The following is a 21,290-nucleotide window of genomic DNA, read 5'->3' as shown; positions in this document are numbered from 1 at the left end:
TGAGAATAATGAGCATGAACACTTGACGGTTGAAAAAACTCGCACCCTGATGTCTGCGTCATCTTAAGTGCTAAAGCAACGCTGACAGTAAAAATCAAGCATGTTTTTACATTAGATGCAACTCTTCATCTTTTGCGTGATGTTGACCAACTCGCATTCGCCAGAGTTTATGACACGCCCAGTTTGGCCAGACGCCTCTGTACTAATTGGTCACACCTGAGTGGACCCCATTCTATCTCCGTCCAACCAGCAGCAGGTACCTGCCGAACCGGTCGGTGCAGTACGTTCTGTGTTTTTAAGCAGCGCTGCAGATTGATTGCTTTTAGTTTTGGGTTTCCATCATGAGAGCGGTGTCCTACAAGCGGCCGGTCCTCATCGCGGGCTGCGTTGGGTTGTTATTTTACCTGGGGATGTTTCTGATGAATGGACATCAGTACAGAGAGAGGACCGGCAGGTCGCTGGACTCAGACCAGGCGATCAGGAGCTTCTCTGACCTGCAGCAAAGCTTGAACAACCTCTGTGAGTTGTTAAGATGTTCTTCCATCAGTTCACACAGTATTCAGGTTGAGTTTAAAATGGGTACCTTCAGCCAGAATTAAACGTCAGGTAGGTTAGATGATGCTTTTATCAGCATTGTGTCTTTGTGTGAATTATTGTCACATTGTAAATCAATGTATTGGTGTAGGTGGCTGCAAATAACTTCCTCTTTGGCCTCACTTGTTTTTTTTATGTTAAATGAGTATTTTTAATATAAAAAGGAAGTGGTTAAAGTAAAAAATATTTTCCTCCTTTTCATCACACATAATTTATTTCACATTGTAGTTTGTTTTCAGAATTTCTCAAGAACTTTGAGTAAAACAGATGAGATCAAATAAAAGTTGAAGTTTGTGTGTGTACACTTCTGTGGACAGTATCTTGGATTTCTCTTGTTTTCATAGCCAAGGTCCTCAGAGCCTTTGAGCAAAGACAAGATGCCATGCAAAGAATCCTTGAGGAGGACAGAGACTCTCAGAGAAAAGTTGCAGACGTCCTAAAGCAAGCGATCCAAGAGCAGAAAGAGCAGCACCATCAGGAGGTCCCACCACAAAAGAAAAAGTCCAGCCACGTGTTCCCTGGTTCCCCCCTGTTCACGGGCTGGGGGGAGAATCTGTCTGAGGATGAGCAAAAAGAAGCCCAGGTTCTGTTTGAGAAGTACGGATACAACGTGTTCCTCAGCGATCGTCTTCCTTTGGACCGAACTCTTCCAGATACAAGAGAAAAAGGGTAAAACTGTCATTACCTTGAAATATTGGAGACATCCCATTTTATCTTTATGGTTGAAGTAATCATTTCACCTATCACATGTCACCCAGTTCGCCAACATGTTTGCTCACAAGACAAACTTTTCTTAAACACACATAAAAATGATTATCTCCCTGAACAGCTGTTTAACAAAGACCTATTCCAAGGACCTGCCCACTATAGGAGTGGTTCTGATCTACCTGAATGAAGCCTTGTCTATCCTTAAGAGAGCCCTGCGCAGCATCATAGACCGCACGCCTAAACATCTGCTGAAGGAGATAATAATGGTGGATGACAACAGCTCTAATGGTAGGTTGGTCCCAGCTCTCCAGGCTTCATGTTTTACTGTGATCCTATGAACAAAACTCTCACCTGTAAACCCTTTTAAGTCAGAGGAGGCTGCTGCAGGTTCAGAGACCAGAAGCGGCTAAAATATTTGATCAGTTTAATGCTCTGAAGACAGGAAGGAAATCCTGTTAGCTGCATGATTCCAAATTCGCAGTATTCATAGTTTTGTGGTCTTTTTATCTTATTTTATTAAGGACATCCCGGGGTGTTTAGTTCCTGGCTGCATTCCAATTCGTCCTTTTAAAAAAGTGATCTGCCTATCTTGATTTCTGCTTTCATTCCAGAAAACCTGAAAGGCGACCTTGATGCGTATGTGAAATCGCTCGAGGAAGAGAACCCAAGTCTCCGCATTACCAGAGTGAGACACACTGAGCAGAAAGGCCTGGCACATGCCAGAGTTTCTGGGTGGAGGGCTGCGACCGCTGATGTGGTGGCCATCCTGGACGCACACATCGAAGTCCATGAGCTGTGGTAGGAATGTGAGAACCTGTTTGACCCGAGCATGAAACCACTGTCTACAGCTGGTTTGTTACGAATGAACCTACGAGGAGCTTACAAAAACATGACATCATCAGTACATTTGATCTCCCCCATCATCTAATAACCAGGTCCACTGAGTAGCTGCGTTTCTATTTGTAATGAGGGCGCAGCTCACAGCGACAGTTATTGGCCCTACTTGTCAACAAAAAGCAAACAGACAGAAACCTGGTTTTATACAATGCGGTGTTGTTTGAAGATAAAGGAATCATTAATCTATTTTTAGCAATAGTTTCAGTCTGATTCTCCCTCTGTTTTGCATACACTCACCCATTTATGAATAGACTATATTTATTAAAACATTTGAAATGGTTGGGAAGCTCAACCTGTTTAACTTGTTATAACACAAGCTACAGTTGATATTTGTCTTTCAAGCAGAATTCATAATGACCAAGCAGTTTCTTGGAAAGATTTTCTGTAGAGAAATATGGCTACATGACAGAACCCTTACTGGGTCAGACGTTTGTTTGGTTTGTTGTACTGAAGCACTTCTTCTTCACTCCCCCTCTTCAGGGCTGAACCCCTGCTGACCCAGATCAAAGCTGATCGGACCGTGGTGGTTTCTCCTGTGTTTGACCGAGTTAACTTTGATGATCTGAAAGTTATCCATTACATTCCTTCAGCGCATGCATTTGACTGGGCTCTGTGGTGTATGTATGAGAGCTTTTCACCCGACTATTACAAGCTCAACGACAGCTCCCTGCCTGGAAAGTGAGTTCATAATTCAGTTTCAACAATCGGGATGATTCAAGCTTTTCCATGTTTTGTTGTTGTTCAAACTCAGCTCATAAACAATCAGAGATGCACCAACCAGGGTCTTCCTGGCTGATACTGATTTCTGGTTGAATATTTGGACCGATTCCATTTTTTTTTCCTGATGACTATCAGACATTAATGAGAAAAATGTCCAACAAAAATGGAAGAAATTACATCATCCTCCTGATGATGATGATTTAAGGTATGAATTCCCCAACTCTGATCTGATTTTTCTTATTAACCTCAAAGTGTATTAGAGTACATCAAACTGGAGTTTTTATGCTTTTAATGAAAATGGGAAGAAAAATGTTGTCAGCGTTTGATCTGCTGATCACCAATCAGAGCAAATCCAGGGAAAACTGATGGATTCTTATCTGTGCCAAACTGATCGGTGCATTTCTGTAAATAGATGTTTTCCCCATGTGATTTTATTAAGAGCCAGCATTCATTTTTAAAGCATAAAACCCCAGATTATTAAGGTTAATAGTTGCCATCTTAAAAACGGACCTATTTTGGATCAGTAGCACAAACTACTGCTGTGCACTGATGTTGTTTATAATGTTTACCGCTTGTCAGAGTTTGAGTTGTCAAGTGAGAAGGTATTATCCCAAAAACAAAAGAAATCAATTTGCAATAAAATAAAATATTTCTTTGTTACTAAAGTAGATTTCTGATTTGAGAAGAGTTGTGGATCCTCACAAAGCAGGGAAGGACAAGTTGAAGGAAGGAAGAGAAAGATTTAATAGACCTTAGATGGAAGCTAGTGAGAGATGTCCCTAAAGAACCTGGAACTGACAACACTGATAAATGACTTGTCCTAGTCAGGAGTTGTAGTCTCAAAGAAAACAATCACTAAAGTGCTGATCAAGGATGCACTGCAAGGCTACAGACCAAGAACAACGCCAGTTTTACAGAAGAGACGCCTTAAAGCCAAGGACAGCCCAGAGAGAGATTATGTGTTCTTTGGTCAGGTGAGACGAAACTAGAGCTGATTGGACATAGAGATATTAATTATGATTGGAGAAAGAGCATCATCCCCACAGCAAAATGTGGCGGTCGGGAACTAGGAATCTTGCAGAAAGATAGGAATGTAAAGATTTGGAATGAGATCTGCCAACAGGAATGGGCCATGACTCCTCAGGGAACATGTCGGATACTCGTTAAAAACCAAAACAAACGACTGCCGGCTGTTAACCAGCAAAAAGAGACAACACTACAATAATTTGCAGTAACTCTCGTCTTCCATTTTGTTTTTGTTTTTTTAGGAGTCCTTCGGTCATGGGGATCCTTGTGGCCGACAGGAAGTTTCTTGGAGAAATCGGAGTCCTCGATGAAGGGATGAAAATTTACGGTGGAGAAAATGTAGAGCTTGGAATTCGTGTAAGTAAATCTCCTGATGATACAAGGTGTTACCATACTGGAGTAAAATGTGCTACAGGTCCCACTTTCAGCAGATTTACCTCTGCAAACTGTCTCCTTTTCTGTGCTTCACACATTCAGCTTCCTTGGAACACACCGTGTCCCATCCCTGAAATTTAAAAAACAAAAACCACTTGACAAACATCTACCAGAACGCTCCACTGATCAGACACCAAAAAAAACCTCACCAATTTAAATATTACTGCAAGTTACATGGTACATATTTGTCTAAGGTAGAACTACTTATGAGCAACCTGGAAGGGGAAACTCCCATGGAGTTGTTATGTTGTTTGATGAGACATTTCCAGGTTATTGTAACTATTGTTCAACTTTTGTTTGTGGTAAAATATGCTGTAACACTCGGAGCCCAAATACAGAAAATAAATCTTAGTTTAAAGAGTTGCTGTTCTAAATTTTTAAATGTTTTTTCAATTGCCTTCAGGCTTGTAGCTTTATTTTAATTTCCATGAATTAAATCAGGAAAAGCTATGTGAATAAGGGGGGAGCAGTGACTTGGAGACCTAACAAACCAGCACCCTGTCAAGTAATTCTAACCAGCATTCTTACTCTGATGCACGGAGATACATTAGTACACTCCTCTCTACAACTGTGTTGCCAGAATTACCTACTTTATATTTGCAAACCTTGCAGCGATCATGAAAGTCACTTTGTCCACATAATCAGTCAGTACTGGAAGTGGCATTCTCAGGACTTTGTCCTAATTTCATAGAGACATAGGCTATGTTTACACTGCAGGCAAAAGCAGACCAAATCCAACTTTTCAGTGGCAGTCAGAAGCACCCAATTCTGATGTTTTCAACTCCAGAAAAAATCCAAATTGTGCTACATTCAAATGTGCTACTAAATTGAATACATATCCAATAGTTTTCCAAGTGTCTACAGTCTGAACAGTCGTCACACTTCATTCAACTTTCTGGCCGTTGTTAATAGTTGTGCTCTTTTTATTTTTACCTGTCTTTGCCTCGTTATGATGTGGTCATAATATTGTGGGTTCTTATCGCTCTAAGGTCTGCTGGCGGCCGCATTTAATTAGTAGTTTGAATGACCACACAAAAAAATCTGATTTCAGCAAAAACTGGGAATTAGACATCAAGTCTTGTAGTGTGAATATTTTAGTTTACCCAAAACAGCATGTGATTTGGTCCTAAAGGATCACTTCAAGCTAATCCTAACCATGTGTTGGTTGGAAGGGAACTTCAAATACTGATGTACAATTAGGCTACATTCACACTGCAGCTTGAAGTGACCCAAATCCGATTTTTTTGCCCATATGCAACCTGTATCCAAATTTTTTATGACGGTCTGAACGACACAGATCCGATTTTTTTCAAATGCAACCCAGGCCACTTGAGTATGTGGTCCTAAATCCGATATGTATCTGATCTTTTAAAAATACGACCTGTGTCTGTACGGCCAGGTCGCATTCTTCCGACCTGTACGTCATTGATACTCGACAAATGTCACTAGATGTAGAAAAGAATTTGTACACTGTATGCAAAAAGGGTTACACTATTAGAAATTCTGATGCATAAAATCTTTTTCAAAATAGAAAAAATGACAGTATGGTAGTAGTGTTTCTCAACCCTGGTCCTCAGGACCCAATGTCCTGCATGTTTTAGCTGTTTCTCTGCCGCAACTCATCTGACTCAAACGAACGTCAAGACGCCTCTAAAGCATGAAGGATAATGGGCCGAGGACCAGGGATGTTCACAATATGAACAGCTGGTGTTAATCACAGAATAACATAAGAGATGTTTTAAAGGTGTGTCGCAGGATTAGTTTCTTATTAGCTTACATTTGCAAATATTTGTTCTGGAAAGTACAGATGATGCTGTACTTAAATCTTTATACCTCCAAGAGTGACAGAAACAGACCTGGAAGTGACAATGCACAAAATTGACCTTTTTTAGACCATCAAAACAACCCAATTCCCTTCTTTATCTTCAGCACATAATGTAGCATGATAAGGTCTTCAGTTGTACATGTAAACAAACCCGGCAAAAAATTTACTATCCTTACGAAGGTCCTCGTTTGTAGCAAGATGGAAAATTTGTGGACAGAGAAATTCTAGATGAAAGGAATAATTGGCCAAAGAGAATCTTGAAGCCTTTTCAGGTTTTTTTGTTTTGCATTTGATGTTTTGACATTTTAAACCTTCTTCTAAGTCAATGGTTCCCAAACTTTTTCTCCTGGCCCCCCCCTTTGATTCATAGAGAAATTTTGCTGCCCCCCTGCCCAGCACACATCGACCCTCCGACCAGACAGACACATATTTTGTTTTCAAACTCTATTGCAATTTATTTCACAACTCCATAAACGAGTAAATTACAGGTTGCAATAAATTAAACTAGAGTCATTCCAGTAACAAAACAACAAACCACCTTTTACAGTGTAAATATTTCAAATGTAAAATATTTTACAGTATAACAATATTCAACATTGCTATTAACGCGTTTTTCAAAAATGTGTAAAATGGGTGTAAAACACAACTCCCTGAGAGTAAAAATAAGGTTTCTTGTGAAACAATAACATCTCTCATCTTCATATCTTTTTAGTGACTTAGTGAGCCTGCTTGTTGCTGCAGATCGTCTCAAATCTGGGTTGCAATTGTGAGATTGCCACTCGATGTTTGTTTTCAATGTCCAGACTTGATCTGTATTTTGTCTTGATTGAGGCCAAAGCAGAAAAACCTATCTCACAAAGGTAGGATGTGACAAAAGGGAGACGTATGGCCAGGGCTCTTTTACCTTGCAGTAGATAATCTTTCTCCACTCCAATCCAAAATGCAGCCAGTGTCTTTGACTTAAACTGTAGCTGCATTGTTGAATTAGAGGTGACATCAACAAACTGTTCCTCCTCTGATCTACTGAAGTTTGTAGGTCGTTGTGCACTGAAGGGATTCACGGATTCAGTCATATTCTTTGGAATCCTGCACCAGAAAATATCTCAGGAAATGTTTTTGAAGACCGGAGATGAGTGCTTGCATGCAAGAGATCACTGTGTTCTGCAGCTTGTTGTCTTCAATGAATAATTTCAAGTTCTCATATGAGTCCACATTACCGTTTTTCAGTCGCTGCTGCCAAATCTCAAGTTTTCTGATGAATGATGTGATTTTATCTGCCAGATGTGGGAAGTGTGTGTTTGTGCCCTGCATCTGCAAATTCAGTTAATTCAGTTTTAAAAATATGTCACTGAGGTATGCAAGTTTAATTAGGAACTTGTTACAGGAAAATTTGTGGGAAAGTCCACTGCCTTCTTCCTTCAAAAAGATGTGGATCTCATCTCGCAGCTCAAAGACCCTGGACAGCACCTTCTCAGGTGACAACCATCGGGACTCGCTGTGAACCAGCACGGCTTTGTGCCCAGAACCCATTTCCTCACACAGTGCCGAAAAAATCCAGTCTTTGATTTAGCTGACTGGTGATGACATCGGTCATTACTTCATTAAGCCCTTAACTTAGCTGTTTAGACGCCAGTGCTTCGCGGTGTATCATGCAGTGTGTCCACTGCACATTGAGAGGAAATGTATGGGATAAGAACGTTGTCAAAAACAATGTGTATGTGAAGACAGAAATGTGTGCATATTAGTCAATAGTTGTGCATAAATAAAATCCAAAAGAGGTATTGTATATTTTCTCTATAAGAATACAAAATAAAATGTTACAGCTTCAAGAAATTACAAACACAAAGTTCAAGTTTACACTTGTGGTTTATTTTTTATGAATACAATATGCTATAACAGTTTGTGAATACGATTTCTTTTCTATGAGAATACGAATTTACATCAGCGACTTGGTGTCACGTGATCTCAGGCTGGTTAGTGGAGCACAGAGTTAGTCGAGTCGTGTTGCGCATGCGCTGTCACACTTCTCACCGCCATTAAACGTAATGCTGGAATGGGAGATAATTCAGTCTAAAAGGAATATTAGGAACAGAGGGGAGATAGGGAGGAATCAACAGTATTATAAATAAAGCATCATCTTGGCGCTAGTGCTGCTGCTTCTTCTTCTCTTCTTCTGCTGGCGGTTCGTAACAAATTCAGAGGTGCATACCGCCACCTACTGTACATCATTGTATAACTCCACCCACTATATTCTATGTTTTAGTTTTGTATTTCATAAAAATAAGAACAATGCTTTATTTATAATACTCTTGATTTCCTCCCGATCTCCCCTCTGCTCCTAATATTCCTTTTAGACTGAATTATCTCCCATTCTGGCACTACGTTTACTGGCGGTGAGAAGTGTGACAGCGCATGCGCAACACGACTCGACTAACTCTGTGCTCCACTAACCAGCCTGAGATCACGTGACACCAAGTCGCTGATGTAAATTCGTATTCTCAAAGAAAAGAAATCGTATTCACAAACTATTTTAGCATATTGTATTCATAAAAAATAAACCACAACTGTAAACTTGAACTTTGTGTTTGTAATTTCTTGAAGCTGTAACATTTTATTTTGTATTCTTATAGAGAAAATATACAATACCTCTTTTGGATTTTATTTATGCACAACTATTGACTAATATGCACACATTTCTGTCTTTACATACACATTGTTTTTGACAGCGTTCTTACCCCATAGAAACGCGATTGATGAGCGCTTGCAGCCCTCCTCGTTTCCCAGTCAGCCTGAGCCACGTCTGTGCAAATCCCCACTAAATCCACCCAATTCAGATTGGCCTCTTTCAAGGATGAGTCAATGATTTTAAATAGTTCCTGTACAGTGGTTCTGCCAGGAACTTGTTTGAAGAAAAGCAACTCCTCCCTCATGTCATCTCCATCTCTGAAGCTGTTATCAGTCTTTGTTACTGTCGGTGGCTTCATTTATCTGCAGAGCAAAGCGGCTGTCACGCACCTTATCATCAAGTTGCTCCTCTATGTCCTTTGAAATGTCATTCATGCGCCTACCGATAGTATTATTAGACAGAGGAATAGCCCGTAGTTTGCTGACTGCTGTGTCATCAATCATAGTTGAAACTATGTCCAGCACAAGGAAGTATTAATTCCTCCGCGATTGTGTGCGACTTTTTCCACGTTGCCATCCGGTAGGCAAATTTATATGAGCTAAGTTGAGCATTTTCTGGTACATATGCAGCTTTAGTAAAGAGACATTGCTGGACACGGCAGTTTACGAGTTTTTGTCGAAAAAAAATCAACTGCCTTATCTTTGGGCTCTGGATGTTTCGTCTCCCAGTGGCGTCTGAGCTTGTTAGGCTTCAAACTGTCACAAGTTGGCACTTTAAGACAGACAACACACTGCGGTCTCTCATTACCTACCATTGTGCAGGTGAATCCAAAGCCAAGATATGATTTGTCATATTTTCTAACCTTTGGCTTGGAAGAAAGTTGTTTTGGAAGCAAATTTGGTGATTCTTCATCTTCTTTTTGAGGGAGCCCCACCACAAACCTGTCCATTATTTCTACCTGTGTCACAGGGATTTTTTTTCAGTTATTCATACTGCTCTCCCCACTTTGTGAACCTCTGTTCTAAGTAATTGTGTGTTTTTATGTGTGACATAGGTGTGGACATGTGGAGGCAGTATTGAAGTTGTTCCGTGCTCCAAGATTGCCCACATTGAGCGCTTCCACAAGCCTTACTTGCCTGACCTGACCCCTGCTATGAAGAGGAACGCCCTGAGGGTCGCAGAAATTTGGATGGATGAATACAAACACAACGTCAACCTGGCTTGGAATATTCCATTCGAGGTACTAGATAAGGAGAAAAGATGATCACAGACAGAAAGCAAATGCTTTTGGACCGATGCACGATTAAACTTTCCACAGTTCACAATCTGAAGCATTATTCATTACACCCCGAGAGATGCATCTGAAGTCATTTCCCCCCATTATTCTTATGAAAACTTTAGAAAATGTGAATGTTACATTGGACCAATAAAATTGAAAATGTTATATTATGACCTGGACAATCAAGGGGAAGACTGCTGACTTTACATTTGCTGTAATTAACACTGAAATATATCAGTGTGTGTAATGAAAAATGAATTGTACATTTTAAACTGAATTACTGTAATATGTTTAGTTTTAAGTGATTTATTCAGATAGATCTGTGCTGCACTGGTTTGTTTTTGCCAATCACATAGATGAGATTGTGATAAGTGAGAACACCTCAAGCTGATTGTTGTCTCTGCAGAATCATGGCATCGACATAGGAGACATCTCTGAGAGGAAGAAACTGAGAGAAAACTTGAACTGCAAACCTTTTAAATGGTACCTGGAGAATGTGTATCCCAAGCTGGATCCCTGGAACAACCTGCTTGCTTATGGAGCAGTGAGTCTGTTTTCCTGTAGTTTATTTTGTTTGGTGGAGCTCTTGCAGGATGAATCTTTGTTTTTCTTACAATCCTACCTCTCCGTTTCCTGTCTCTCACAGATGAAGAATCTGGATTCTGGGTTGTGCATAGACCAAGGTCCGGTGCCAGGTGACACACCAATTTCCTTTGACTGCCACTACTATGGACCTCAAGTAAGTAAAGCCGTCGGTCCAAGTCAAGATGATTACACTCCATATGCTCAGCCACATACAGTGGTCTAAAAAGTATTTACCCCCTTACAGATTTCTTCTGTGTTACTTGTTTGTCACATTTAAATGTTGCAGATCAAAAAACAAACTTTAATATCGGACAACAAGAACCTGAGTCAAAACAAATAGCAGTATTCTTCTGCTGGTCTTGGTAAATATGAGACGGGCCTTTGTGTTTCTGTAGGTCAGCAGTGGTTCTGGACCTGGAATTCTCCCATGGAGGTCATCTCTGCCCAGTCTCTCTTTCTTAATGTTGAATCGTGACCTCTGACTTTAACTTAGGCAGGGAGGCCTGCAGAGCTTTAGATTTTGTTCTGGGTTCTTCTGTGACCTCCTGGATGAGTTGTTGATGAGCTCTTGGCGTACCTTTGGTAGGCATGCCACTCCTGAGAAGGTTCTCCACTGTTCCATGTGTTCTCCATATGTGGATAATGGTTCTCCCTGTGATTCTCTGGAGCCCCACAGCTGTAGAAATGGATTTGTAACCATTTTCAGACTGGTAGATGTTACTGACTTTGTTCCTCATACAGTCTTGAATTTATATAGCTCGAGGCATGATTGTCTTGCCTTCTGATATCTTTTAGCCTACTTCATGTTGTCAGATAGGTCCTATCAATGTTTTTCCCGAGCTACTGCTCTGGCCATAATCAGACCCAGTGGCCAGTAAAATCGAACCCCACTTACAATGAAATGTGTGTTTTTTTTTATTTTTTTATTTTCAATTCAGTTTTATTTATATAGCACCAATTCACAACACATGTCGTCTCAAGGTTCTTCACAACAGTCAGGTTCATACATTCCACTTAATCCTAACCATTGAACAGTTCAGTCAGATTCAGTTATTTAAAGTTTTTCTATCTAAGGAAACCCAGCAGATTGCATCCAGTCAGTGACTTGCAGCATTCACTCCTCCTGGATGAGCATGTAGAGACAGTGGACAGTCACTGGCGTTGACTTTGCAGCAATCCCTCATACTGAGCATGCATGTAGCGACAGTGGAGAGGAAAAACTCCCTTTTAACAGGAAGAAACCTCCAGCAGAACCAGAACCAGGCTCAGTGTGAGCGGCCATCTGCCACGACCGACTGGGGGTTTGAGAGAACAGAGCAGAGACACAAAGAGAACAAAGAAGCACTGATCCAGGAGTACTTTCTATGGGAAGGAAAAGTAAATGTTAATGGATGTAGCTCCTTTAGTCGTTTCACCTAGAAAGAAAGAACAGATAAACTCTGAGCCAGTTTTCAAGGTTAGAGTCTAAAAGAGAGAACATAGAGTTAGTTACAGTAGAAGCTCAGTCAGTAGCCATGTCTAGGAGAGAGAAAGGGTTAAACACTGAAAGACAGGGCCATGTAGATCATCTGTAGAAGGTGAGCATTAAGTTGTTGCCAGCAGAAGCTTGGACGATGCCCCTCTCCAGAAAGGTGTCACAGGTAGACACAGAGTCAGGCCAGGTGTAGCTTCTAGGAAGAGAAAAGAGGGAGAACATAAAGTTAAAAGCTGAATTAACAGCAAATAATGCAAAATTAGAGAGTAATATGAGAATGTAGCAAAGAGGGTGAAAGTGGTCATTATGTCCTCCAGCAGCCTAAGCCTATAGCAGCATAACTACAGAGTTTCAGTTCAGATTATTTCGTTAAACGGCGCTTATTTACAACAATGTCGTCTTAAGGAACCTCACAAAGGGTCCCACTGATGGTCATTGTTATACTAAAAACCACAATGATTGGGATACCTCCCTCTGTCAGACTGATAATAACCATTGGAAAAGAGAAGGGGTCATACAGGTAGCAGAAATGGAGGGCGTGTTTGCACCTCAACCATAACTGAGCCGGTTTAGGCTAAACCTGACTCCCCCTTACTCCAACCAACAGGGAGGGAAGAAGACGGAGGTAAAAATAAGGAAGATAGCTCAGGATAAACTAAGCCACTCTAACTATAAGCTTTATCAAAAAGGAAAGTTTTAAGCCTAGCCTTAAAAGTAGACAGGGTGTCTGCCTCACGGACTAAAACTGGGAGCTGGTTCCACAGGAGAGGAGCCTGATAACTAAAGGATCTGCCTCCCATCCTACTTCTAGAGACTCTAGGAACCACCAGTAAACCTGCAGTCTGAGAACAAAGTGCTCTGTTAGGAACATATGGACCAATCAGATCTCTGATGTATGATGGAGCTAGATCATTAAGGGCTTTATATGTGAGGAGGAGAATTTTAAATTCTATTCTGGATTTAACAGGGAGCCAATGAAGGGAAGCTAAAATAGCTTTTCCATATATTGTCTGTACCAGCTTATCCTTGCAGGGTTGTGGGGGGTTCCTATCTCCAGCAGTGATTGGGTGAGAGGCAGTGTACATTCTGGCCAGGTCTTCAGTCATCATAGGACAACACAGACAGATACAGGGCAGACAACCATGCACACACACATTAACATCTACATATAAATCAGAGCAATCAGTAAACCTAACAGTCATGTTTTCAGATTGATGAAGGAAGTCTGAGTACACTGAGAGAACCCACGCATGCACGGGGAGAACATGCAAACTCCATGCAGAAAGACCCCAGGCCATGAATTGAACCCAGGACCTTCTTGCTGCAAGGCAACAGTGCTACCAACTGCACCACCGTGCAGCCCCAATCAGTCCAAAAATATTGTTAATAATGGTTAAATAATGATCAAACAAGCGGGCCAATCAGTTTTCTACACAGGATGGTCTCAGGATGGTTTCAATGGTTGCTTTTCCCTTCATACATTCATTATTTGAAAACTACATTATGTTTTTAGTCCAGTTATTTTTGTCTGATACTCGAAGCCCTGCCACCGCGGAGCTTTTTAACCACCTCGGTGACTTCAGCCTGGGTGATGAAAGAGTCCAACCCTGAGTCCCCAGCCTCTGTTTCCACCAGGGAATGCGTGATGGCAGGATTGAGGAGATCTTTGAAGTACTCCTTCCACCGCCCGATATTGTCCCCAGTTGAGGTCAGCAGGCTCTCAACCCCACTGTAAACAGTGTTGGCGAAGCACTGCTTCACCCTTGTGAGGCGCTGCACGGTTTGCCAGAATCGTTTCGTGTCCAACTGGTAGTCCTTCTTCATGGACTCACAAAGCTCCTCCCAGGCCCGAGTATTTGCCTCTGCCAAAGCCGGGCCCGTGGCACGCTAGGCCTCACGGTACCCGTCAGCCGCCTCAGGAGTCCCACAAGCCAACCACAGCCGATAGGACTCCTTCAGCTTGACAGCATCCCTTAGTGCCGATGTCCACCACCGGGTTTGGGGATTGCCACCGCGACAGGCACCGCAGACCTTAGGCCACAGCTACGGGCAGCAGCATCAACAATAGATGCGGAGAACATGGTCCACTTGGACTCTATGTCTCCAACCTCCCCTGGTTCTGGTCAAAGCTCTCCCGGAGGTGGGAGTTGAATACATGCCTGGCCGAGGGTTCCGCCAGGCGTTCCCAGCAGACCCTCACAATGCGCTTGGGCCTGCAAAGTCTGTCCGGCTTTCTCCTCTTCCAGCGGATCCAACTCACCACCAGGTGGTGATCAGTGGACAGCTCAGCCCCTCTCTTCACCCGAGTGTCCCAAACATGTGGCTGAAGGTCTGATGATACGACAGAAAAGTCGATCATTGACCTCCTGCCTAGGGTGTCCTGGTGCCAAGTGCACTGATGGACACCCTTATGTTTGAACATGGTGTTCATTATGGACAATCCATGACTAGCACAGAAGTCCAATAATGAAACACCACTCTGAGAGGAGCGGCCTCCCCGTTCTGAAGCAATCACCCATCTCCAGGTGTCACTATTGTCCAGCCCCTCTCGAGGAGCTGGGTTCCGGAGCCCATGCTGTGCGTGGAGGTGAACCCGACTACAGGTCCTTCTCAAAATATTAGCATATTGTGATAAAGTTCATTATTTTCCATAATGTCATGATGAAAATTTAACATTCATATATTTTAGATTCATTGCACACTAACTGAGACATTTCAGGTCTTTTATTGTCTTAATACGGATGATTTTGGCATACAGCTCATGAAAACCCAAAATTCCTATCTCACAAAATTAGCATATCATTAAAAGGGTCTCTAAACGAGCTATGAACCTAATCATCTGAATCAACGAGTTAACTCTAAACACCTGCAAAAGATTCCTGAGGCCTTTAAAACTCCCAGCCTGGTTCATCACTCAAAACCCCAATCATGGGTAAGACTGCCGACCTGACTGCTGTCCAGAAGGCCACTATTGACACCCTCAAGCAAGAGGGTAAGACACAGAAAGACATTTCTGAACGAATAGGCTGTTCCCAGAGTGCTGTATCAAGGCACCTCAGTGGGAAGTCTGTGGGAAGGAAAAAGTGCGGCAGAAAACGCTGCACAACGAGAAGAGGTGACCGGACCCTGAGGAAGATTGTGGAGAAGGGCCGATTCCAGACCTTGGGGGACCTGCGGAAGCAGTGGACTAAGTCTGGAGTAGAAACATACAGAGCCACCGTGCACAGGCGTGTGCAGGAAATGGGCTACAGGTGCTGCATTCCCCTGGTCTAGCCACTTTTGAACCAGAAACAGCAGCAGAAGCGCCTGACCTGGGCTACAGAGAAGCAGTACTGGACTGTTGCTCAGTGGTCCAAAGTACTTTTTTCGGATGAAAGCAAATTCTGCATGTCATTCGGAAATCAAGGTGCCAGAGTCTGGAGGAAGACTGGGGAGAAGAAAATGCCAAAATGCCAGAAGTCCAGTGTCAAGTACCCACAGTCAGTGATGGTCTGGGGTGCTGTGTCAGCTGCTGGTGTTGGTCCACTGTGTTTTATCAAGGGCAGGGTCAATGCAGCTAGCTATCAGGAGATTTTGGAGCACTTCATGCTTCCATCTGCTGAAAAGCTTTATGGAGATGAAGATTTCATTTTTCAGCACGACCTGGCACCTGCTCACAGTGCCAAAACCACTGGTAAATGGTTTACTGACCATGGTATCACTGTGCTCAATTTGCCTGACAACTCTCCTGACCTAAACCCCATAGAGAATCTGTGGGATATTGTGAAGAGAACGTTGAGAGACTCAAGACCCAACACTCTGGATGAGCTAAAGGCCGCTATCGAAGCATCCTGGGCCTCCATAAGACCTCAGCAGTGCCACAGGCTGATTGCCTCCATGCCACGCCGCATTGAAGCAGTCATTTCTGCAAAAGGATTCCCGACCAAGTATTGAGTGCATAACAGTACATGATTATTTGAAGGTTGACGTTGTTTGTATTAAAAACACTTTTCTTTTATTGGTCGGATGAAATATGCTAATTTTGTGAGATAGGAATTTTGGGTTTTCATGAGCTGTATGCCAAAATCATCCGTATTAAGACAATAAAAGACCTGAAATATTTCAGTTAGTGTGCAATGAATCTAAAATATATGAATGTTCAATTTTCATCATTACATTATAGAAAATAATGAACTTTATCACAATATGCTAATTTTTTGAGAAGGACCTGTATTTCTATTCAATATCTCTTGACCTTCCGCACAAGCTCAGGCTCCTTCCCCCCAGGGAGGTGACATTCAACATCCATAGAGCTAAGGAGATTGGGCCTTCGAGGTCTCCACCTTCGTCTGCTGCCCAATCCTCTTTGCGCCAGTCCCTCATGGTTCCCCCTGCAGGTTGTGGGCCCACTGGGGGATGGCCTCGCTTCTCTCATTCGGACTTGGCCCGGCCAATTCCCGCAAAGAGCAACCCGGCCACAAGGCCCTGTCTGATGAGTCCCGACCCCTGGCCGGGCTCCAGGGTGGACCCTGGCTCCACTGTACCAGGCAATGTCAGCTTCAATTTTTTTGTCCTCATGAAGGCTTCAAGACGCCTTCATGAGGACAGCAGAAATCTGCAAGGTAAACATGTTCCTCGCTGTGATCATTGATTTATTTATCTGCTCGGTCCCTTTCTCTGTGTATTCCAGATGACTTATTATCGTGTAACTGGTGAGATCTACATAGGCGGCATCAAGTCCCACCAGTACAACGACAACCGGTGTCTGACTGATAGGGGGGAGAAAAACACAGTGCCGGGTGTGTTCAACTGTAAAGAGGCCATGCAGAAAGGAATGGGGATATACTGGGATTTCACTCAGGTACAACCAGAGAAGCTGCAGTTCAAACACAAACAATAAAAAAGTGAACTCCTGCTTGCTTTATATTGTGTTGATTTTGACCCCGTTTTGATTCTGTGTTGATTCCAGGGAAAAGAGCTGAAGAACCGGCAGGCAAATAGATGCCTGGAAATTGTAAACAGGGTGCTTCTGATCCAGGAATGCACCGGCCAACAATGGAAAATCCAAAACGTCATCAAAAACTTTTAGTGTGAATATTAAACCAATAAGGCGTGCACTTTTGTGCTTATAGGCCAATAAATATTAAAACCTTTATGTATAAAATGTGAAACATAATAAGTTGCATAAATGTAGCTTTACTGGTAAACGCTGGTGTGAAATTGTGCTTATTTATGTAAAGATAAGGCTGCCAAAGATATCTTTAGTTTTTTTTTATCAATAATATAAGTAGAGGTTTGTTGCATATAGAAGCAAATAAATTGTAACTTACAATAAAATCCATCAAAGTATAATTGTATGTCTAGAATGTTATTTAAGATGTGAGCCTCTGCAAGCTTTTGTTTCCTTGAACTGGTTGGTTAGTTCTTTTAAACAGTATTGTTGTGAAATGCCTACTGAGTTTGGCCTGGTCTTTATTATAACAGATGACATCACTCATTCTACTCTGCAGGTTTAAACGATGCTGAAACAGATGTATCAAGATTGTTTTACATTGTAAAGTAGAAACAGTCATGTTAGTCTTACGTATGTCATATGGACTAAATACTTGACTTTTGCTACGATTTTTCTTTTCTTATGAAGCACTTCATCCGATGTAACAAATGCAGCAATGACAAATACCTTTTAATAGTTGGTCTCAGGGTAAATTATGCTTTACTATCCAAGATGGTGTGAATGAAGAGTAAATGAAGGGAATGTAAATAAGAAATTAGTGGACAGAAAATGCAGATAACATGTTTGTTGTTGTCAGATTGTTTTTGCAATTATGAGAAATTTAATTTGGGGTAATTTATCTAAAACATTTTCCTGTCCAGAAGAATTCAAATAGAAATATGTTATGTTTTAAAGGCAATCAGTGTGAAGTTGATTAAAAGTGTTTATGTAGTTACACTATTTGCCAAAAGTATTGGGTCCCTCCACCAAATGAACGAATTCTGATGGTCCAGGTGTGGAGAAACCTGACTGACCTGTAGAGTTCCAACCTCAACCCTCTTGAACACATTTGGGATGAATTGGAGCAGAGGCTGCAGTTCTGGTTTTCTCATCCAACTATGAACACACTCCTAAACCTTGAGGAAGATGTTTACAGAATAGTTAAAGTTGCTATTGCTGCCAACTATGGGCCCATCAACTGGACCTATAGATCAAGAACAGGATGTCATCAAAGTTCATGGTGTCAGGACAGGGACAGGTGTTAAAGGTTTAGGATGGACTGAGGCTGCAGGTTAGGTGGATGTTAAAGCAGTTTTATTTTCTCCCAGCATATTCATGTTCAAACATACTGGACTCTTATGTTTGAAAATAAAAAATTTGTCTATAAAAGTGGCAAAGGATGTTAAACTCATGCCTCTTTTCCAAGAATATATTTTCTTTCCAAAATGACGTGGCGCTTCTTAAGCCAATCAGAGACCGCGCTTCGCCGAAAAAAAGACGAAATTCAACGGAAGCTGACGAACACCTCGGTTGCCTAGCAACCGGTGTGTTAGACTTAAGTTTCCGCCGTCACAGAGAGAACAAGTTAGCGAAGTAGCGGCTGCCTTAAAATGTTTAACGTCGAGTTAATTTCCGAGCGCGTCGCCAGAGAGAGTCTGGAGAGGCGCCGTCAGAGAGAGGCGGAAAGGCGGGAAAGGATTTTTAATGAGAAATTCCGGATTATCGGGGTGAGTTTGTCCTGTGGAAGTTAAACACAAGACTGTTGTTGTTGGCAGAGGCCTTGTCAATAAAATGACACAGAGTTGCAACGCTCATGTAGTCAGTGACCGTTTTTAAAACAGGCAAAATGACACACTGCCCAGGGTGACAAGGCCAAAGGGGCGCCACAAAGTCATCTGACCATTGCCAAACCAGTTGCATTTCCAGGCTGAATGGTGAGGTCCTGCTATTTGAAGCTTCCAGTTTAATCTCAAATTAAGGGGCTATTTTATTTTTCTGAACTAATCTGGAGTGAATTTGATCATCTCCATTTCAAAATATAAAATAATCTAGTTTTACCTATTCTGAGTAACAGTTTCCAAATATTTATTAAAGCACAATTTGAGATTCCTGAAACCTTCCATTTAAAAAAAGCTCTATATTGCTTTTATATCATTAGGACCACCTTAGATTCAGGTACTGGTCAATCCTGGACTAAATTATTCGAAACCAATCCCAGAATCTTTCTGATTTGTGGAAGTTACCCCACTTGTGAAAGCAATGCATGTATTGAGAAGAAGGAATCAGTCAATGAGCAATTAATCCAAGATTGGCCGCTGAACTTGCTAATTCTGTTCACAGGTGGATAAAAAAGCCTTAGATTTGCAGCTGCAAGAGAAGAAGAGTCGAGAAGAAGAAGCAAAAAGAGAACAGAACACCTACAGTGAGTTAATGACCCGTCTTCGCCTTTAGTTAGAGCATGCTCGAAACAAGATTAACAATAATTATGTCATCTAAATTAGATTAAAAAAATTTTATATCCAAGTAACACTTTCATAAATGAAGTGCATTGTGGTGTGTAAACAGATGCTGAAATGCACAAATACAACAAAGCAGCTTGCCTGATCCAAAGAGGACAAACGAAGGAGAAGCGTGTGATGGAAAAGGCCACAGCCACTTTCTGGCATCAGAACCAGCAGCCTCAGAACTGCCGTGAGTTTGACCTGAACGACCCAGACAGTTTGAGGAAAACTGATGCTCAGATGGTGCTTCCCGGCCTGGTGGGCGAGGACCCAGAGAAAAAGAGCCGACTGCAGAGACAGAGGGAGCAGCTCAGAGATTGGCTCATCCAGCAGCAGGACGAGCAGGAGGAGGACCGGCTCCAGCAGAAGATGGAAGGTAGGTGAGCTGTTGGGCCACAAATAAGGATTCAGCACATAGAGGTTTATGCTTCTATCCTCCTTCCTGAACATCAGAGCTGCACTATGACCAGAGCAGAATAGAGATGGAGAACACAGCTCTAGAACTCCAGAACCTTGAGATGGAGAGGAGAAAAACAGCCACTATTGCTACTACAAACTATAACCTGGCTAAGGTAAGTTACTTCTTTGCATTCTGGATGTTGATCCAACTGTCACATGACAGAGGTTAATGTGGCTGTAAAGATATCTAAGACTGATAGAACAAAAGAACATTTCAAGGACAACAAGGAGGTCAGAGACCAACCTTGGAGATCAAACCTGTCAGAAAAATTATAGCCACACAGAGCGATACATTCAAGCCTTTTAAAATATTGTAAAAATAAATAAATCCAGTCCAACTGCTGCCTTCAGGAGTCCAGCTGGGAAATGTTAGAGACATGGCTGTCCTCTTCACCAACCAGCTGGATCAGATCAAGCTGAGACAACATGTGAAAATGTTCAAGAGGTATCAATACTTTTACTTTTTTTAACAAGATTGAGGAAAAACGCAACCAGGAAAGGGAGCGTTGTGATGAAGTTTGTGCTCAGTCCACCGTGGAAGCCCTTGGCCTTTCTCCCAGTAATGACAGGAGAGCTGCTCTCGAGACCCAGCAGGAGATCATTCAGTTCCAGCAAGGCCAAATAGAGGAGAAGAAGGTAAGACAAACTACCTGAAACCATCCAGTCCAGATAGAAAGGGGTTTAATTTGCAAATGTGTGTGTGTCTGTGATCTTTGACCCTCTAGAGGATCGAGTTGGAGAAGAAGCGAGAGGAGGAGAACTACGATCGCATCCAACTGGACTTGGCCCGTAAAGCTCTGCTGATGGAACGGCAGCAGGCGAGGCTGAACAAGCAGCTGAGGAGACACTTGGACCGCACCAACACTGAGCTGGTCCAAACACATTTGCAACAGTCAGTAACATTTAGAGAGCGAACTGCTGTGTTAAATGTTCTCACTCCTTACCCAGACTCAATCTAGTTTAACTTGTCTCTTTTTAAAAGGAAGCCGGATCTTAAAAGAGGACACATTGAAGACATCTTCTTCTCCAAATTCAACACCTGCAGCAGATGATGGACAGTTACTGCAATAAAGCTGCATGAGAAGCACAACAAGTTAAACTGAGCTTTTCTTTCCACTGAACATTTAAACACATAAAACCGTGTTTAGACCTGTCTTCAGCCCAGAAGCCATTTAATACGATTTGTTTT

The 21,290-nt window shown here is 42.1% G+C and overlaps 2 protein-coding genes across 3 annotated transcripts; both read left to right on the top strand.

Moving 5' to 3' along the window:
* The first annotated feature begins 233 nt into the window (after positions 1-233).
* On the top strand, positions 234-17,763 carry LOC124855402 (probable polypeptide N-acetylgalactosaminyltransferase 8). 2 transcript variants are annotated; one of them, XM_047345237.1, is made up of 11 exons: positions 234-519; positions 939-1,263; positions 1,424-1,590; positions 1,914-2,100; positions 2,680-2,877; positions 4,188-4,302; positions 9,886-10,071; positions 10,517-10,654; positions 10,757-10,849; positions 16,839-17,009; positions 17,118-17,763. In XM_047345237.1, the coding sequence occupies exons 1-11, from the start codon at positions 342-344 to the stop codon at positions 17,235-17,237; spliced, it is 1,878 nt and encodes a 625-aa protein (XP_047201193.1). In that variant the 5' UTR covers positions 234-341; the 3' UTR covers positions 17,238-17,763. The 2 variants fall into 2 exon arrangements, with proteins under 2 accessions (XP_047201193.1, XP_047201202.1); XM_047345246.1 differs by lacking the exons at positions 16,839-17,009; positions 17,118-17,763 and adding an exon at positions 11,091-11,592.
* A 904-nt stretch (positions 17,764-18,667) lies between these two features.
* Positions 18,668-21,196, top strand: ribc2 (RIB43A domain with coiled-coils 2). Its single transcript, XM_047345278.1, has 7 exons — positions 18,668-18,868; positions 19,482-19,563; positions 19,707-20,018; positions 20,096-20,214; positions 20,576-20,737; positions 20,827-20,993; positions 21,084-21,196. Exons 1-7 carry the CDS (start codon positions 18,752-18,754, stop codon positions 21,151-21,153), a joined length of 1,029 nt encoding a protein of 342 aa, XP_047201234.1. The 5' UTR covers positions 18,668-18,751; the 3' UTR covers positions 21,154-21,196.
* The last annotated feature ends 94 nt before the right edge of the window (positions 21,197-21,290 follow it).

Source organism: Girardinichthys multiradiatus, chromosome 2 (assembly GCF_021462225.1).
Source record: "Girardinichthys multiradiatus isolate DD_20200921_A chromosome 2, DD_fGirMul_XY1, whole genome shotgun sequence".
NCBI lineage: Eukaryota > Metazoa > Chordata > Actinopteri > Cyprinodontiformes > Goodeidae > Girardinichthys > Girardinichthys multiradiatus.
The sequence above is the reverse complement of the archived record's forward strand: the minus strand, read 5'-3'. Positions and strand labels throughout refer to the sequence as shown.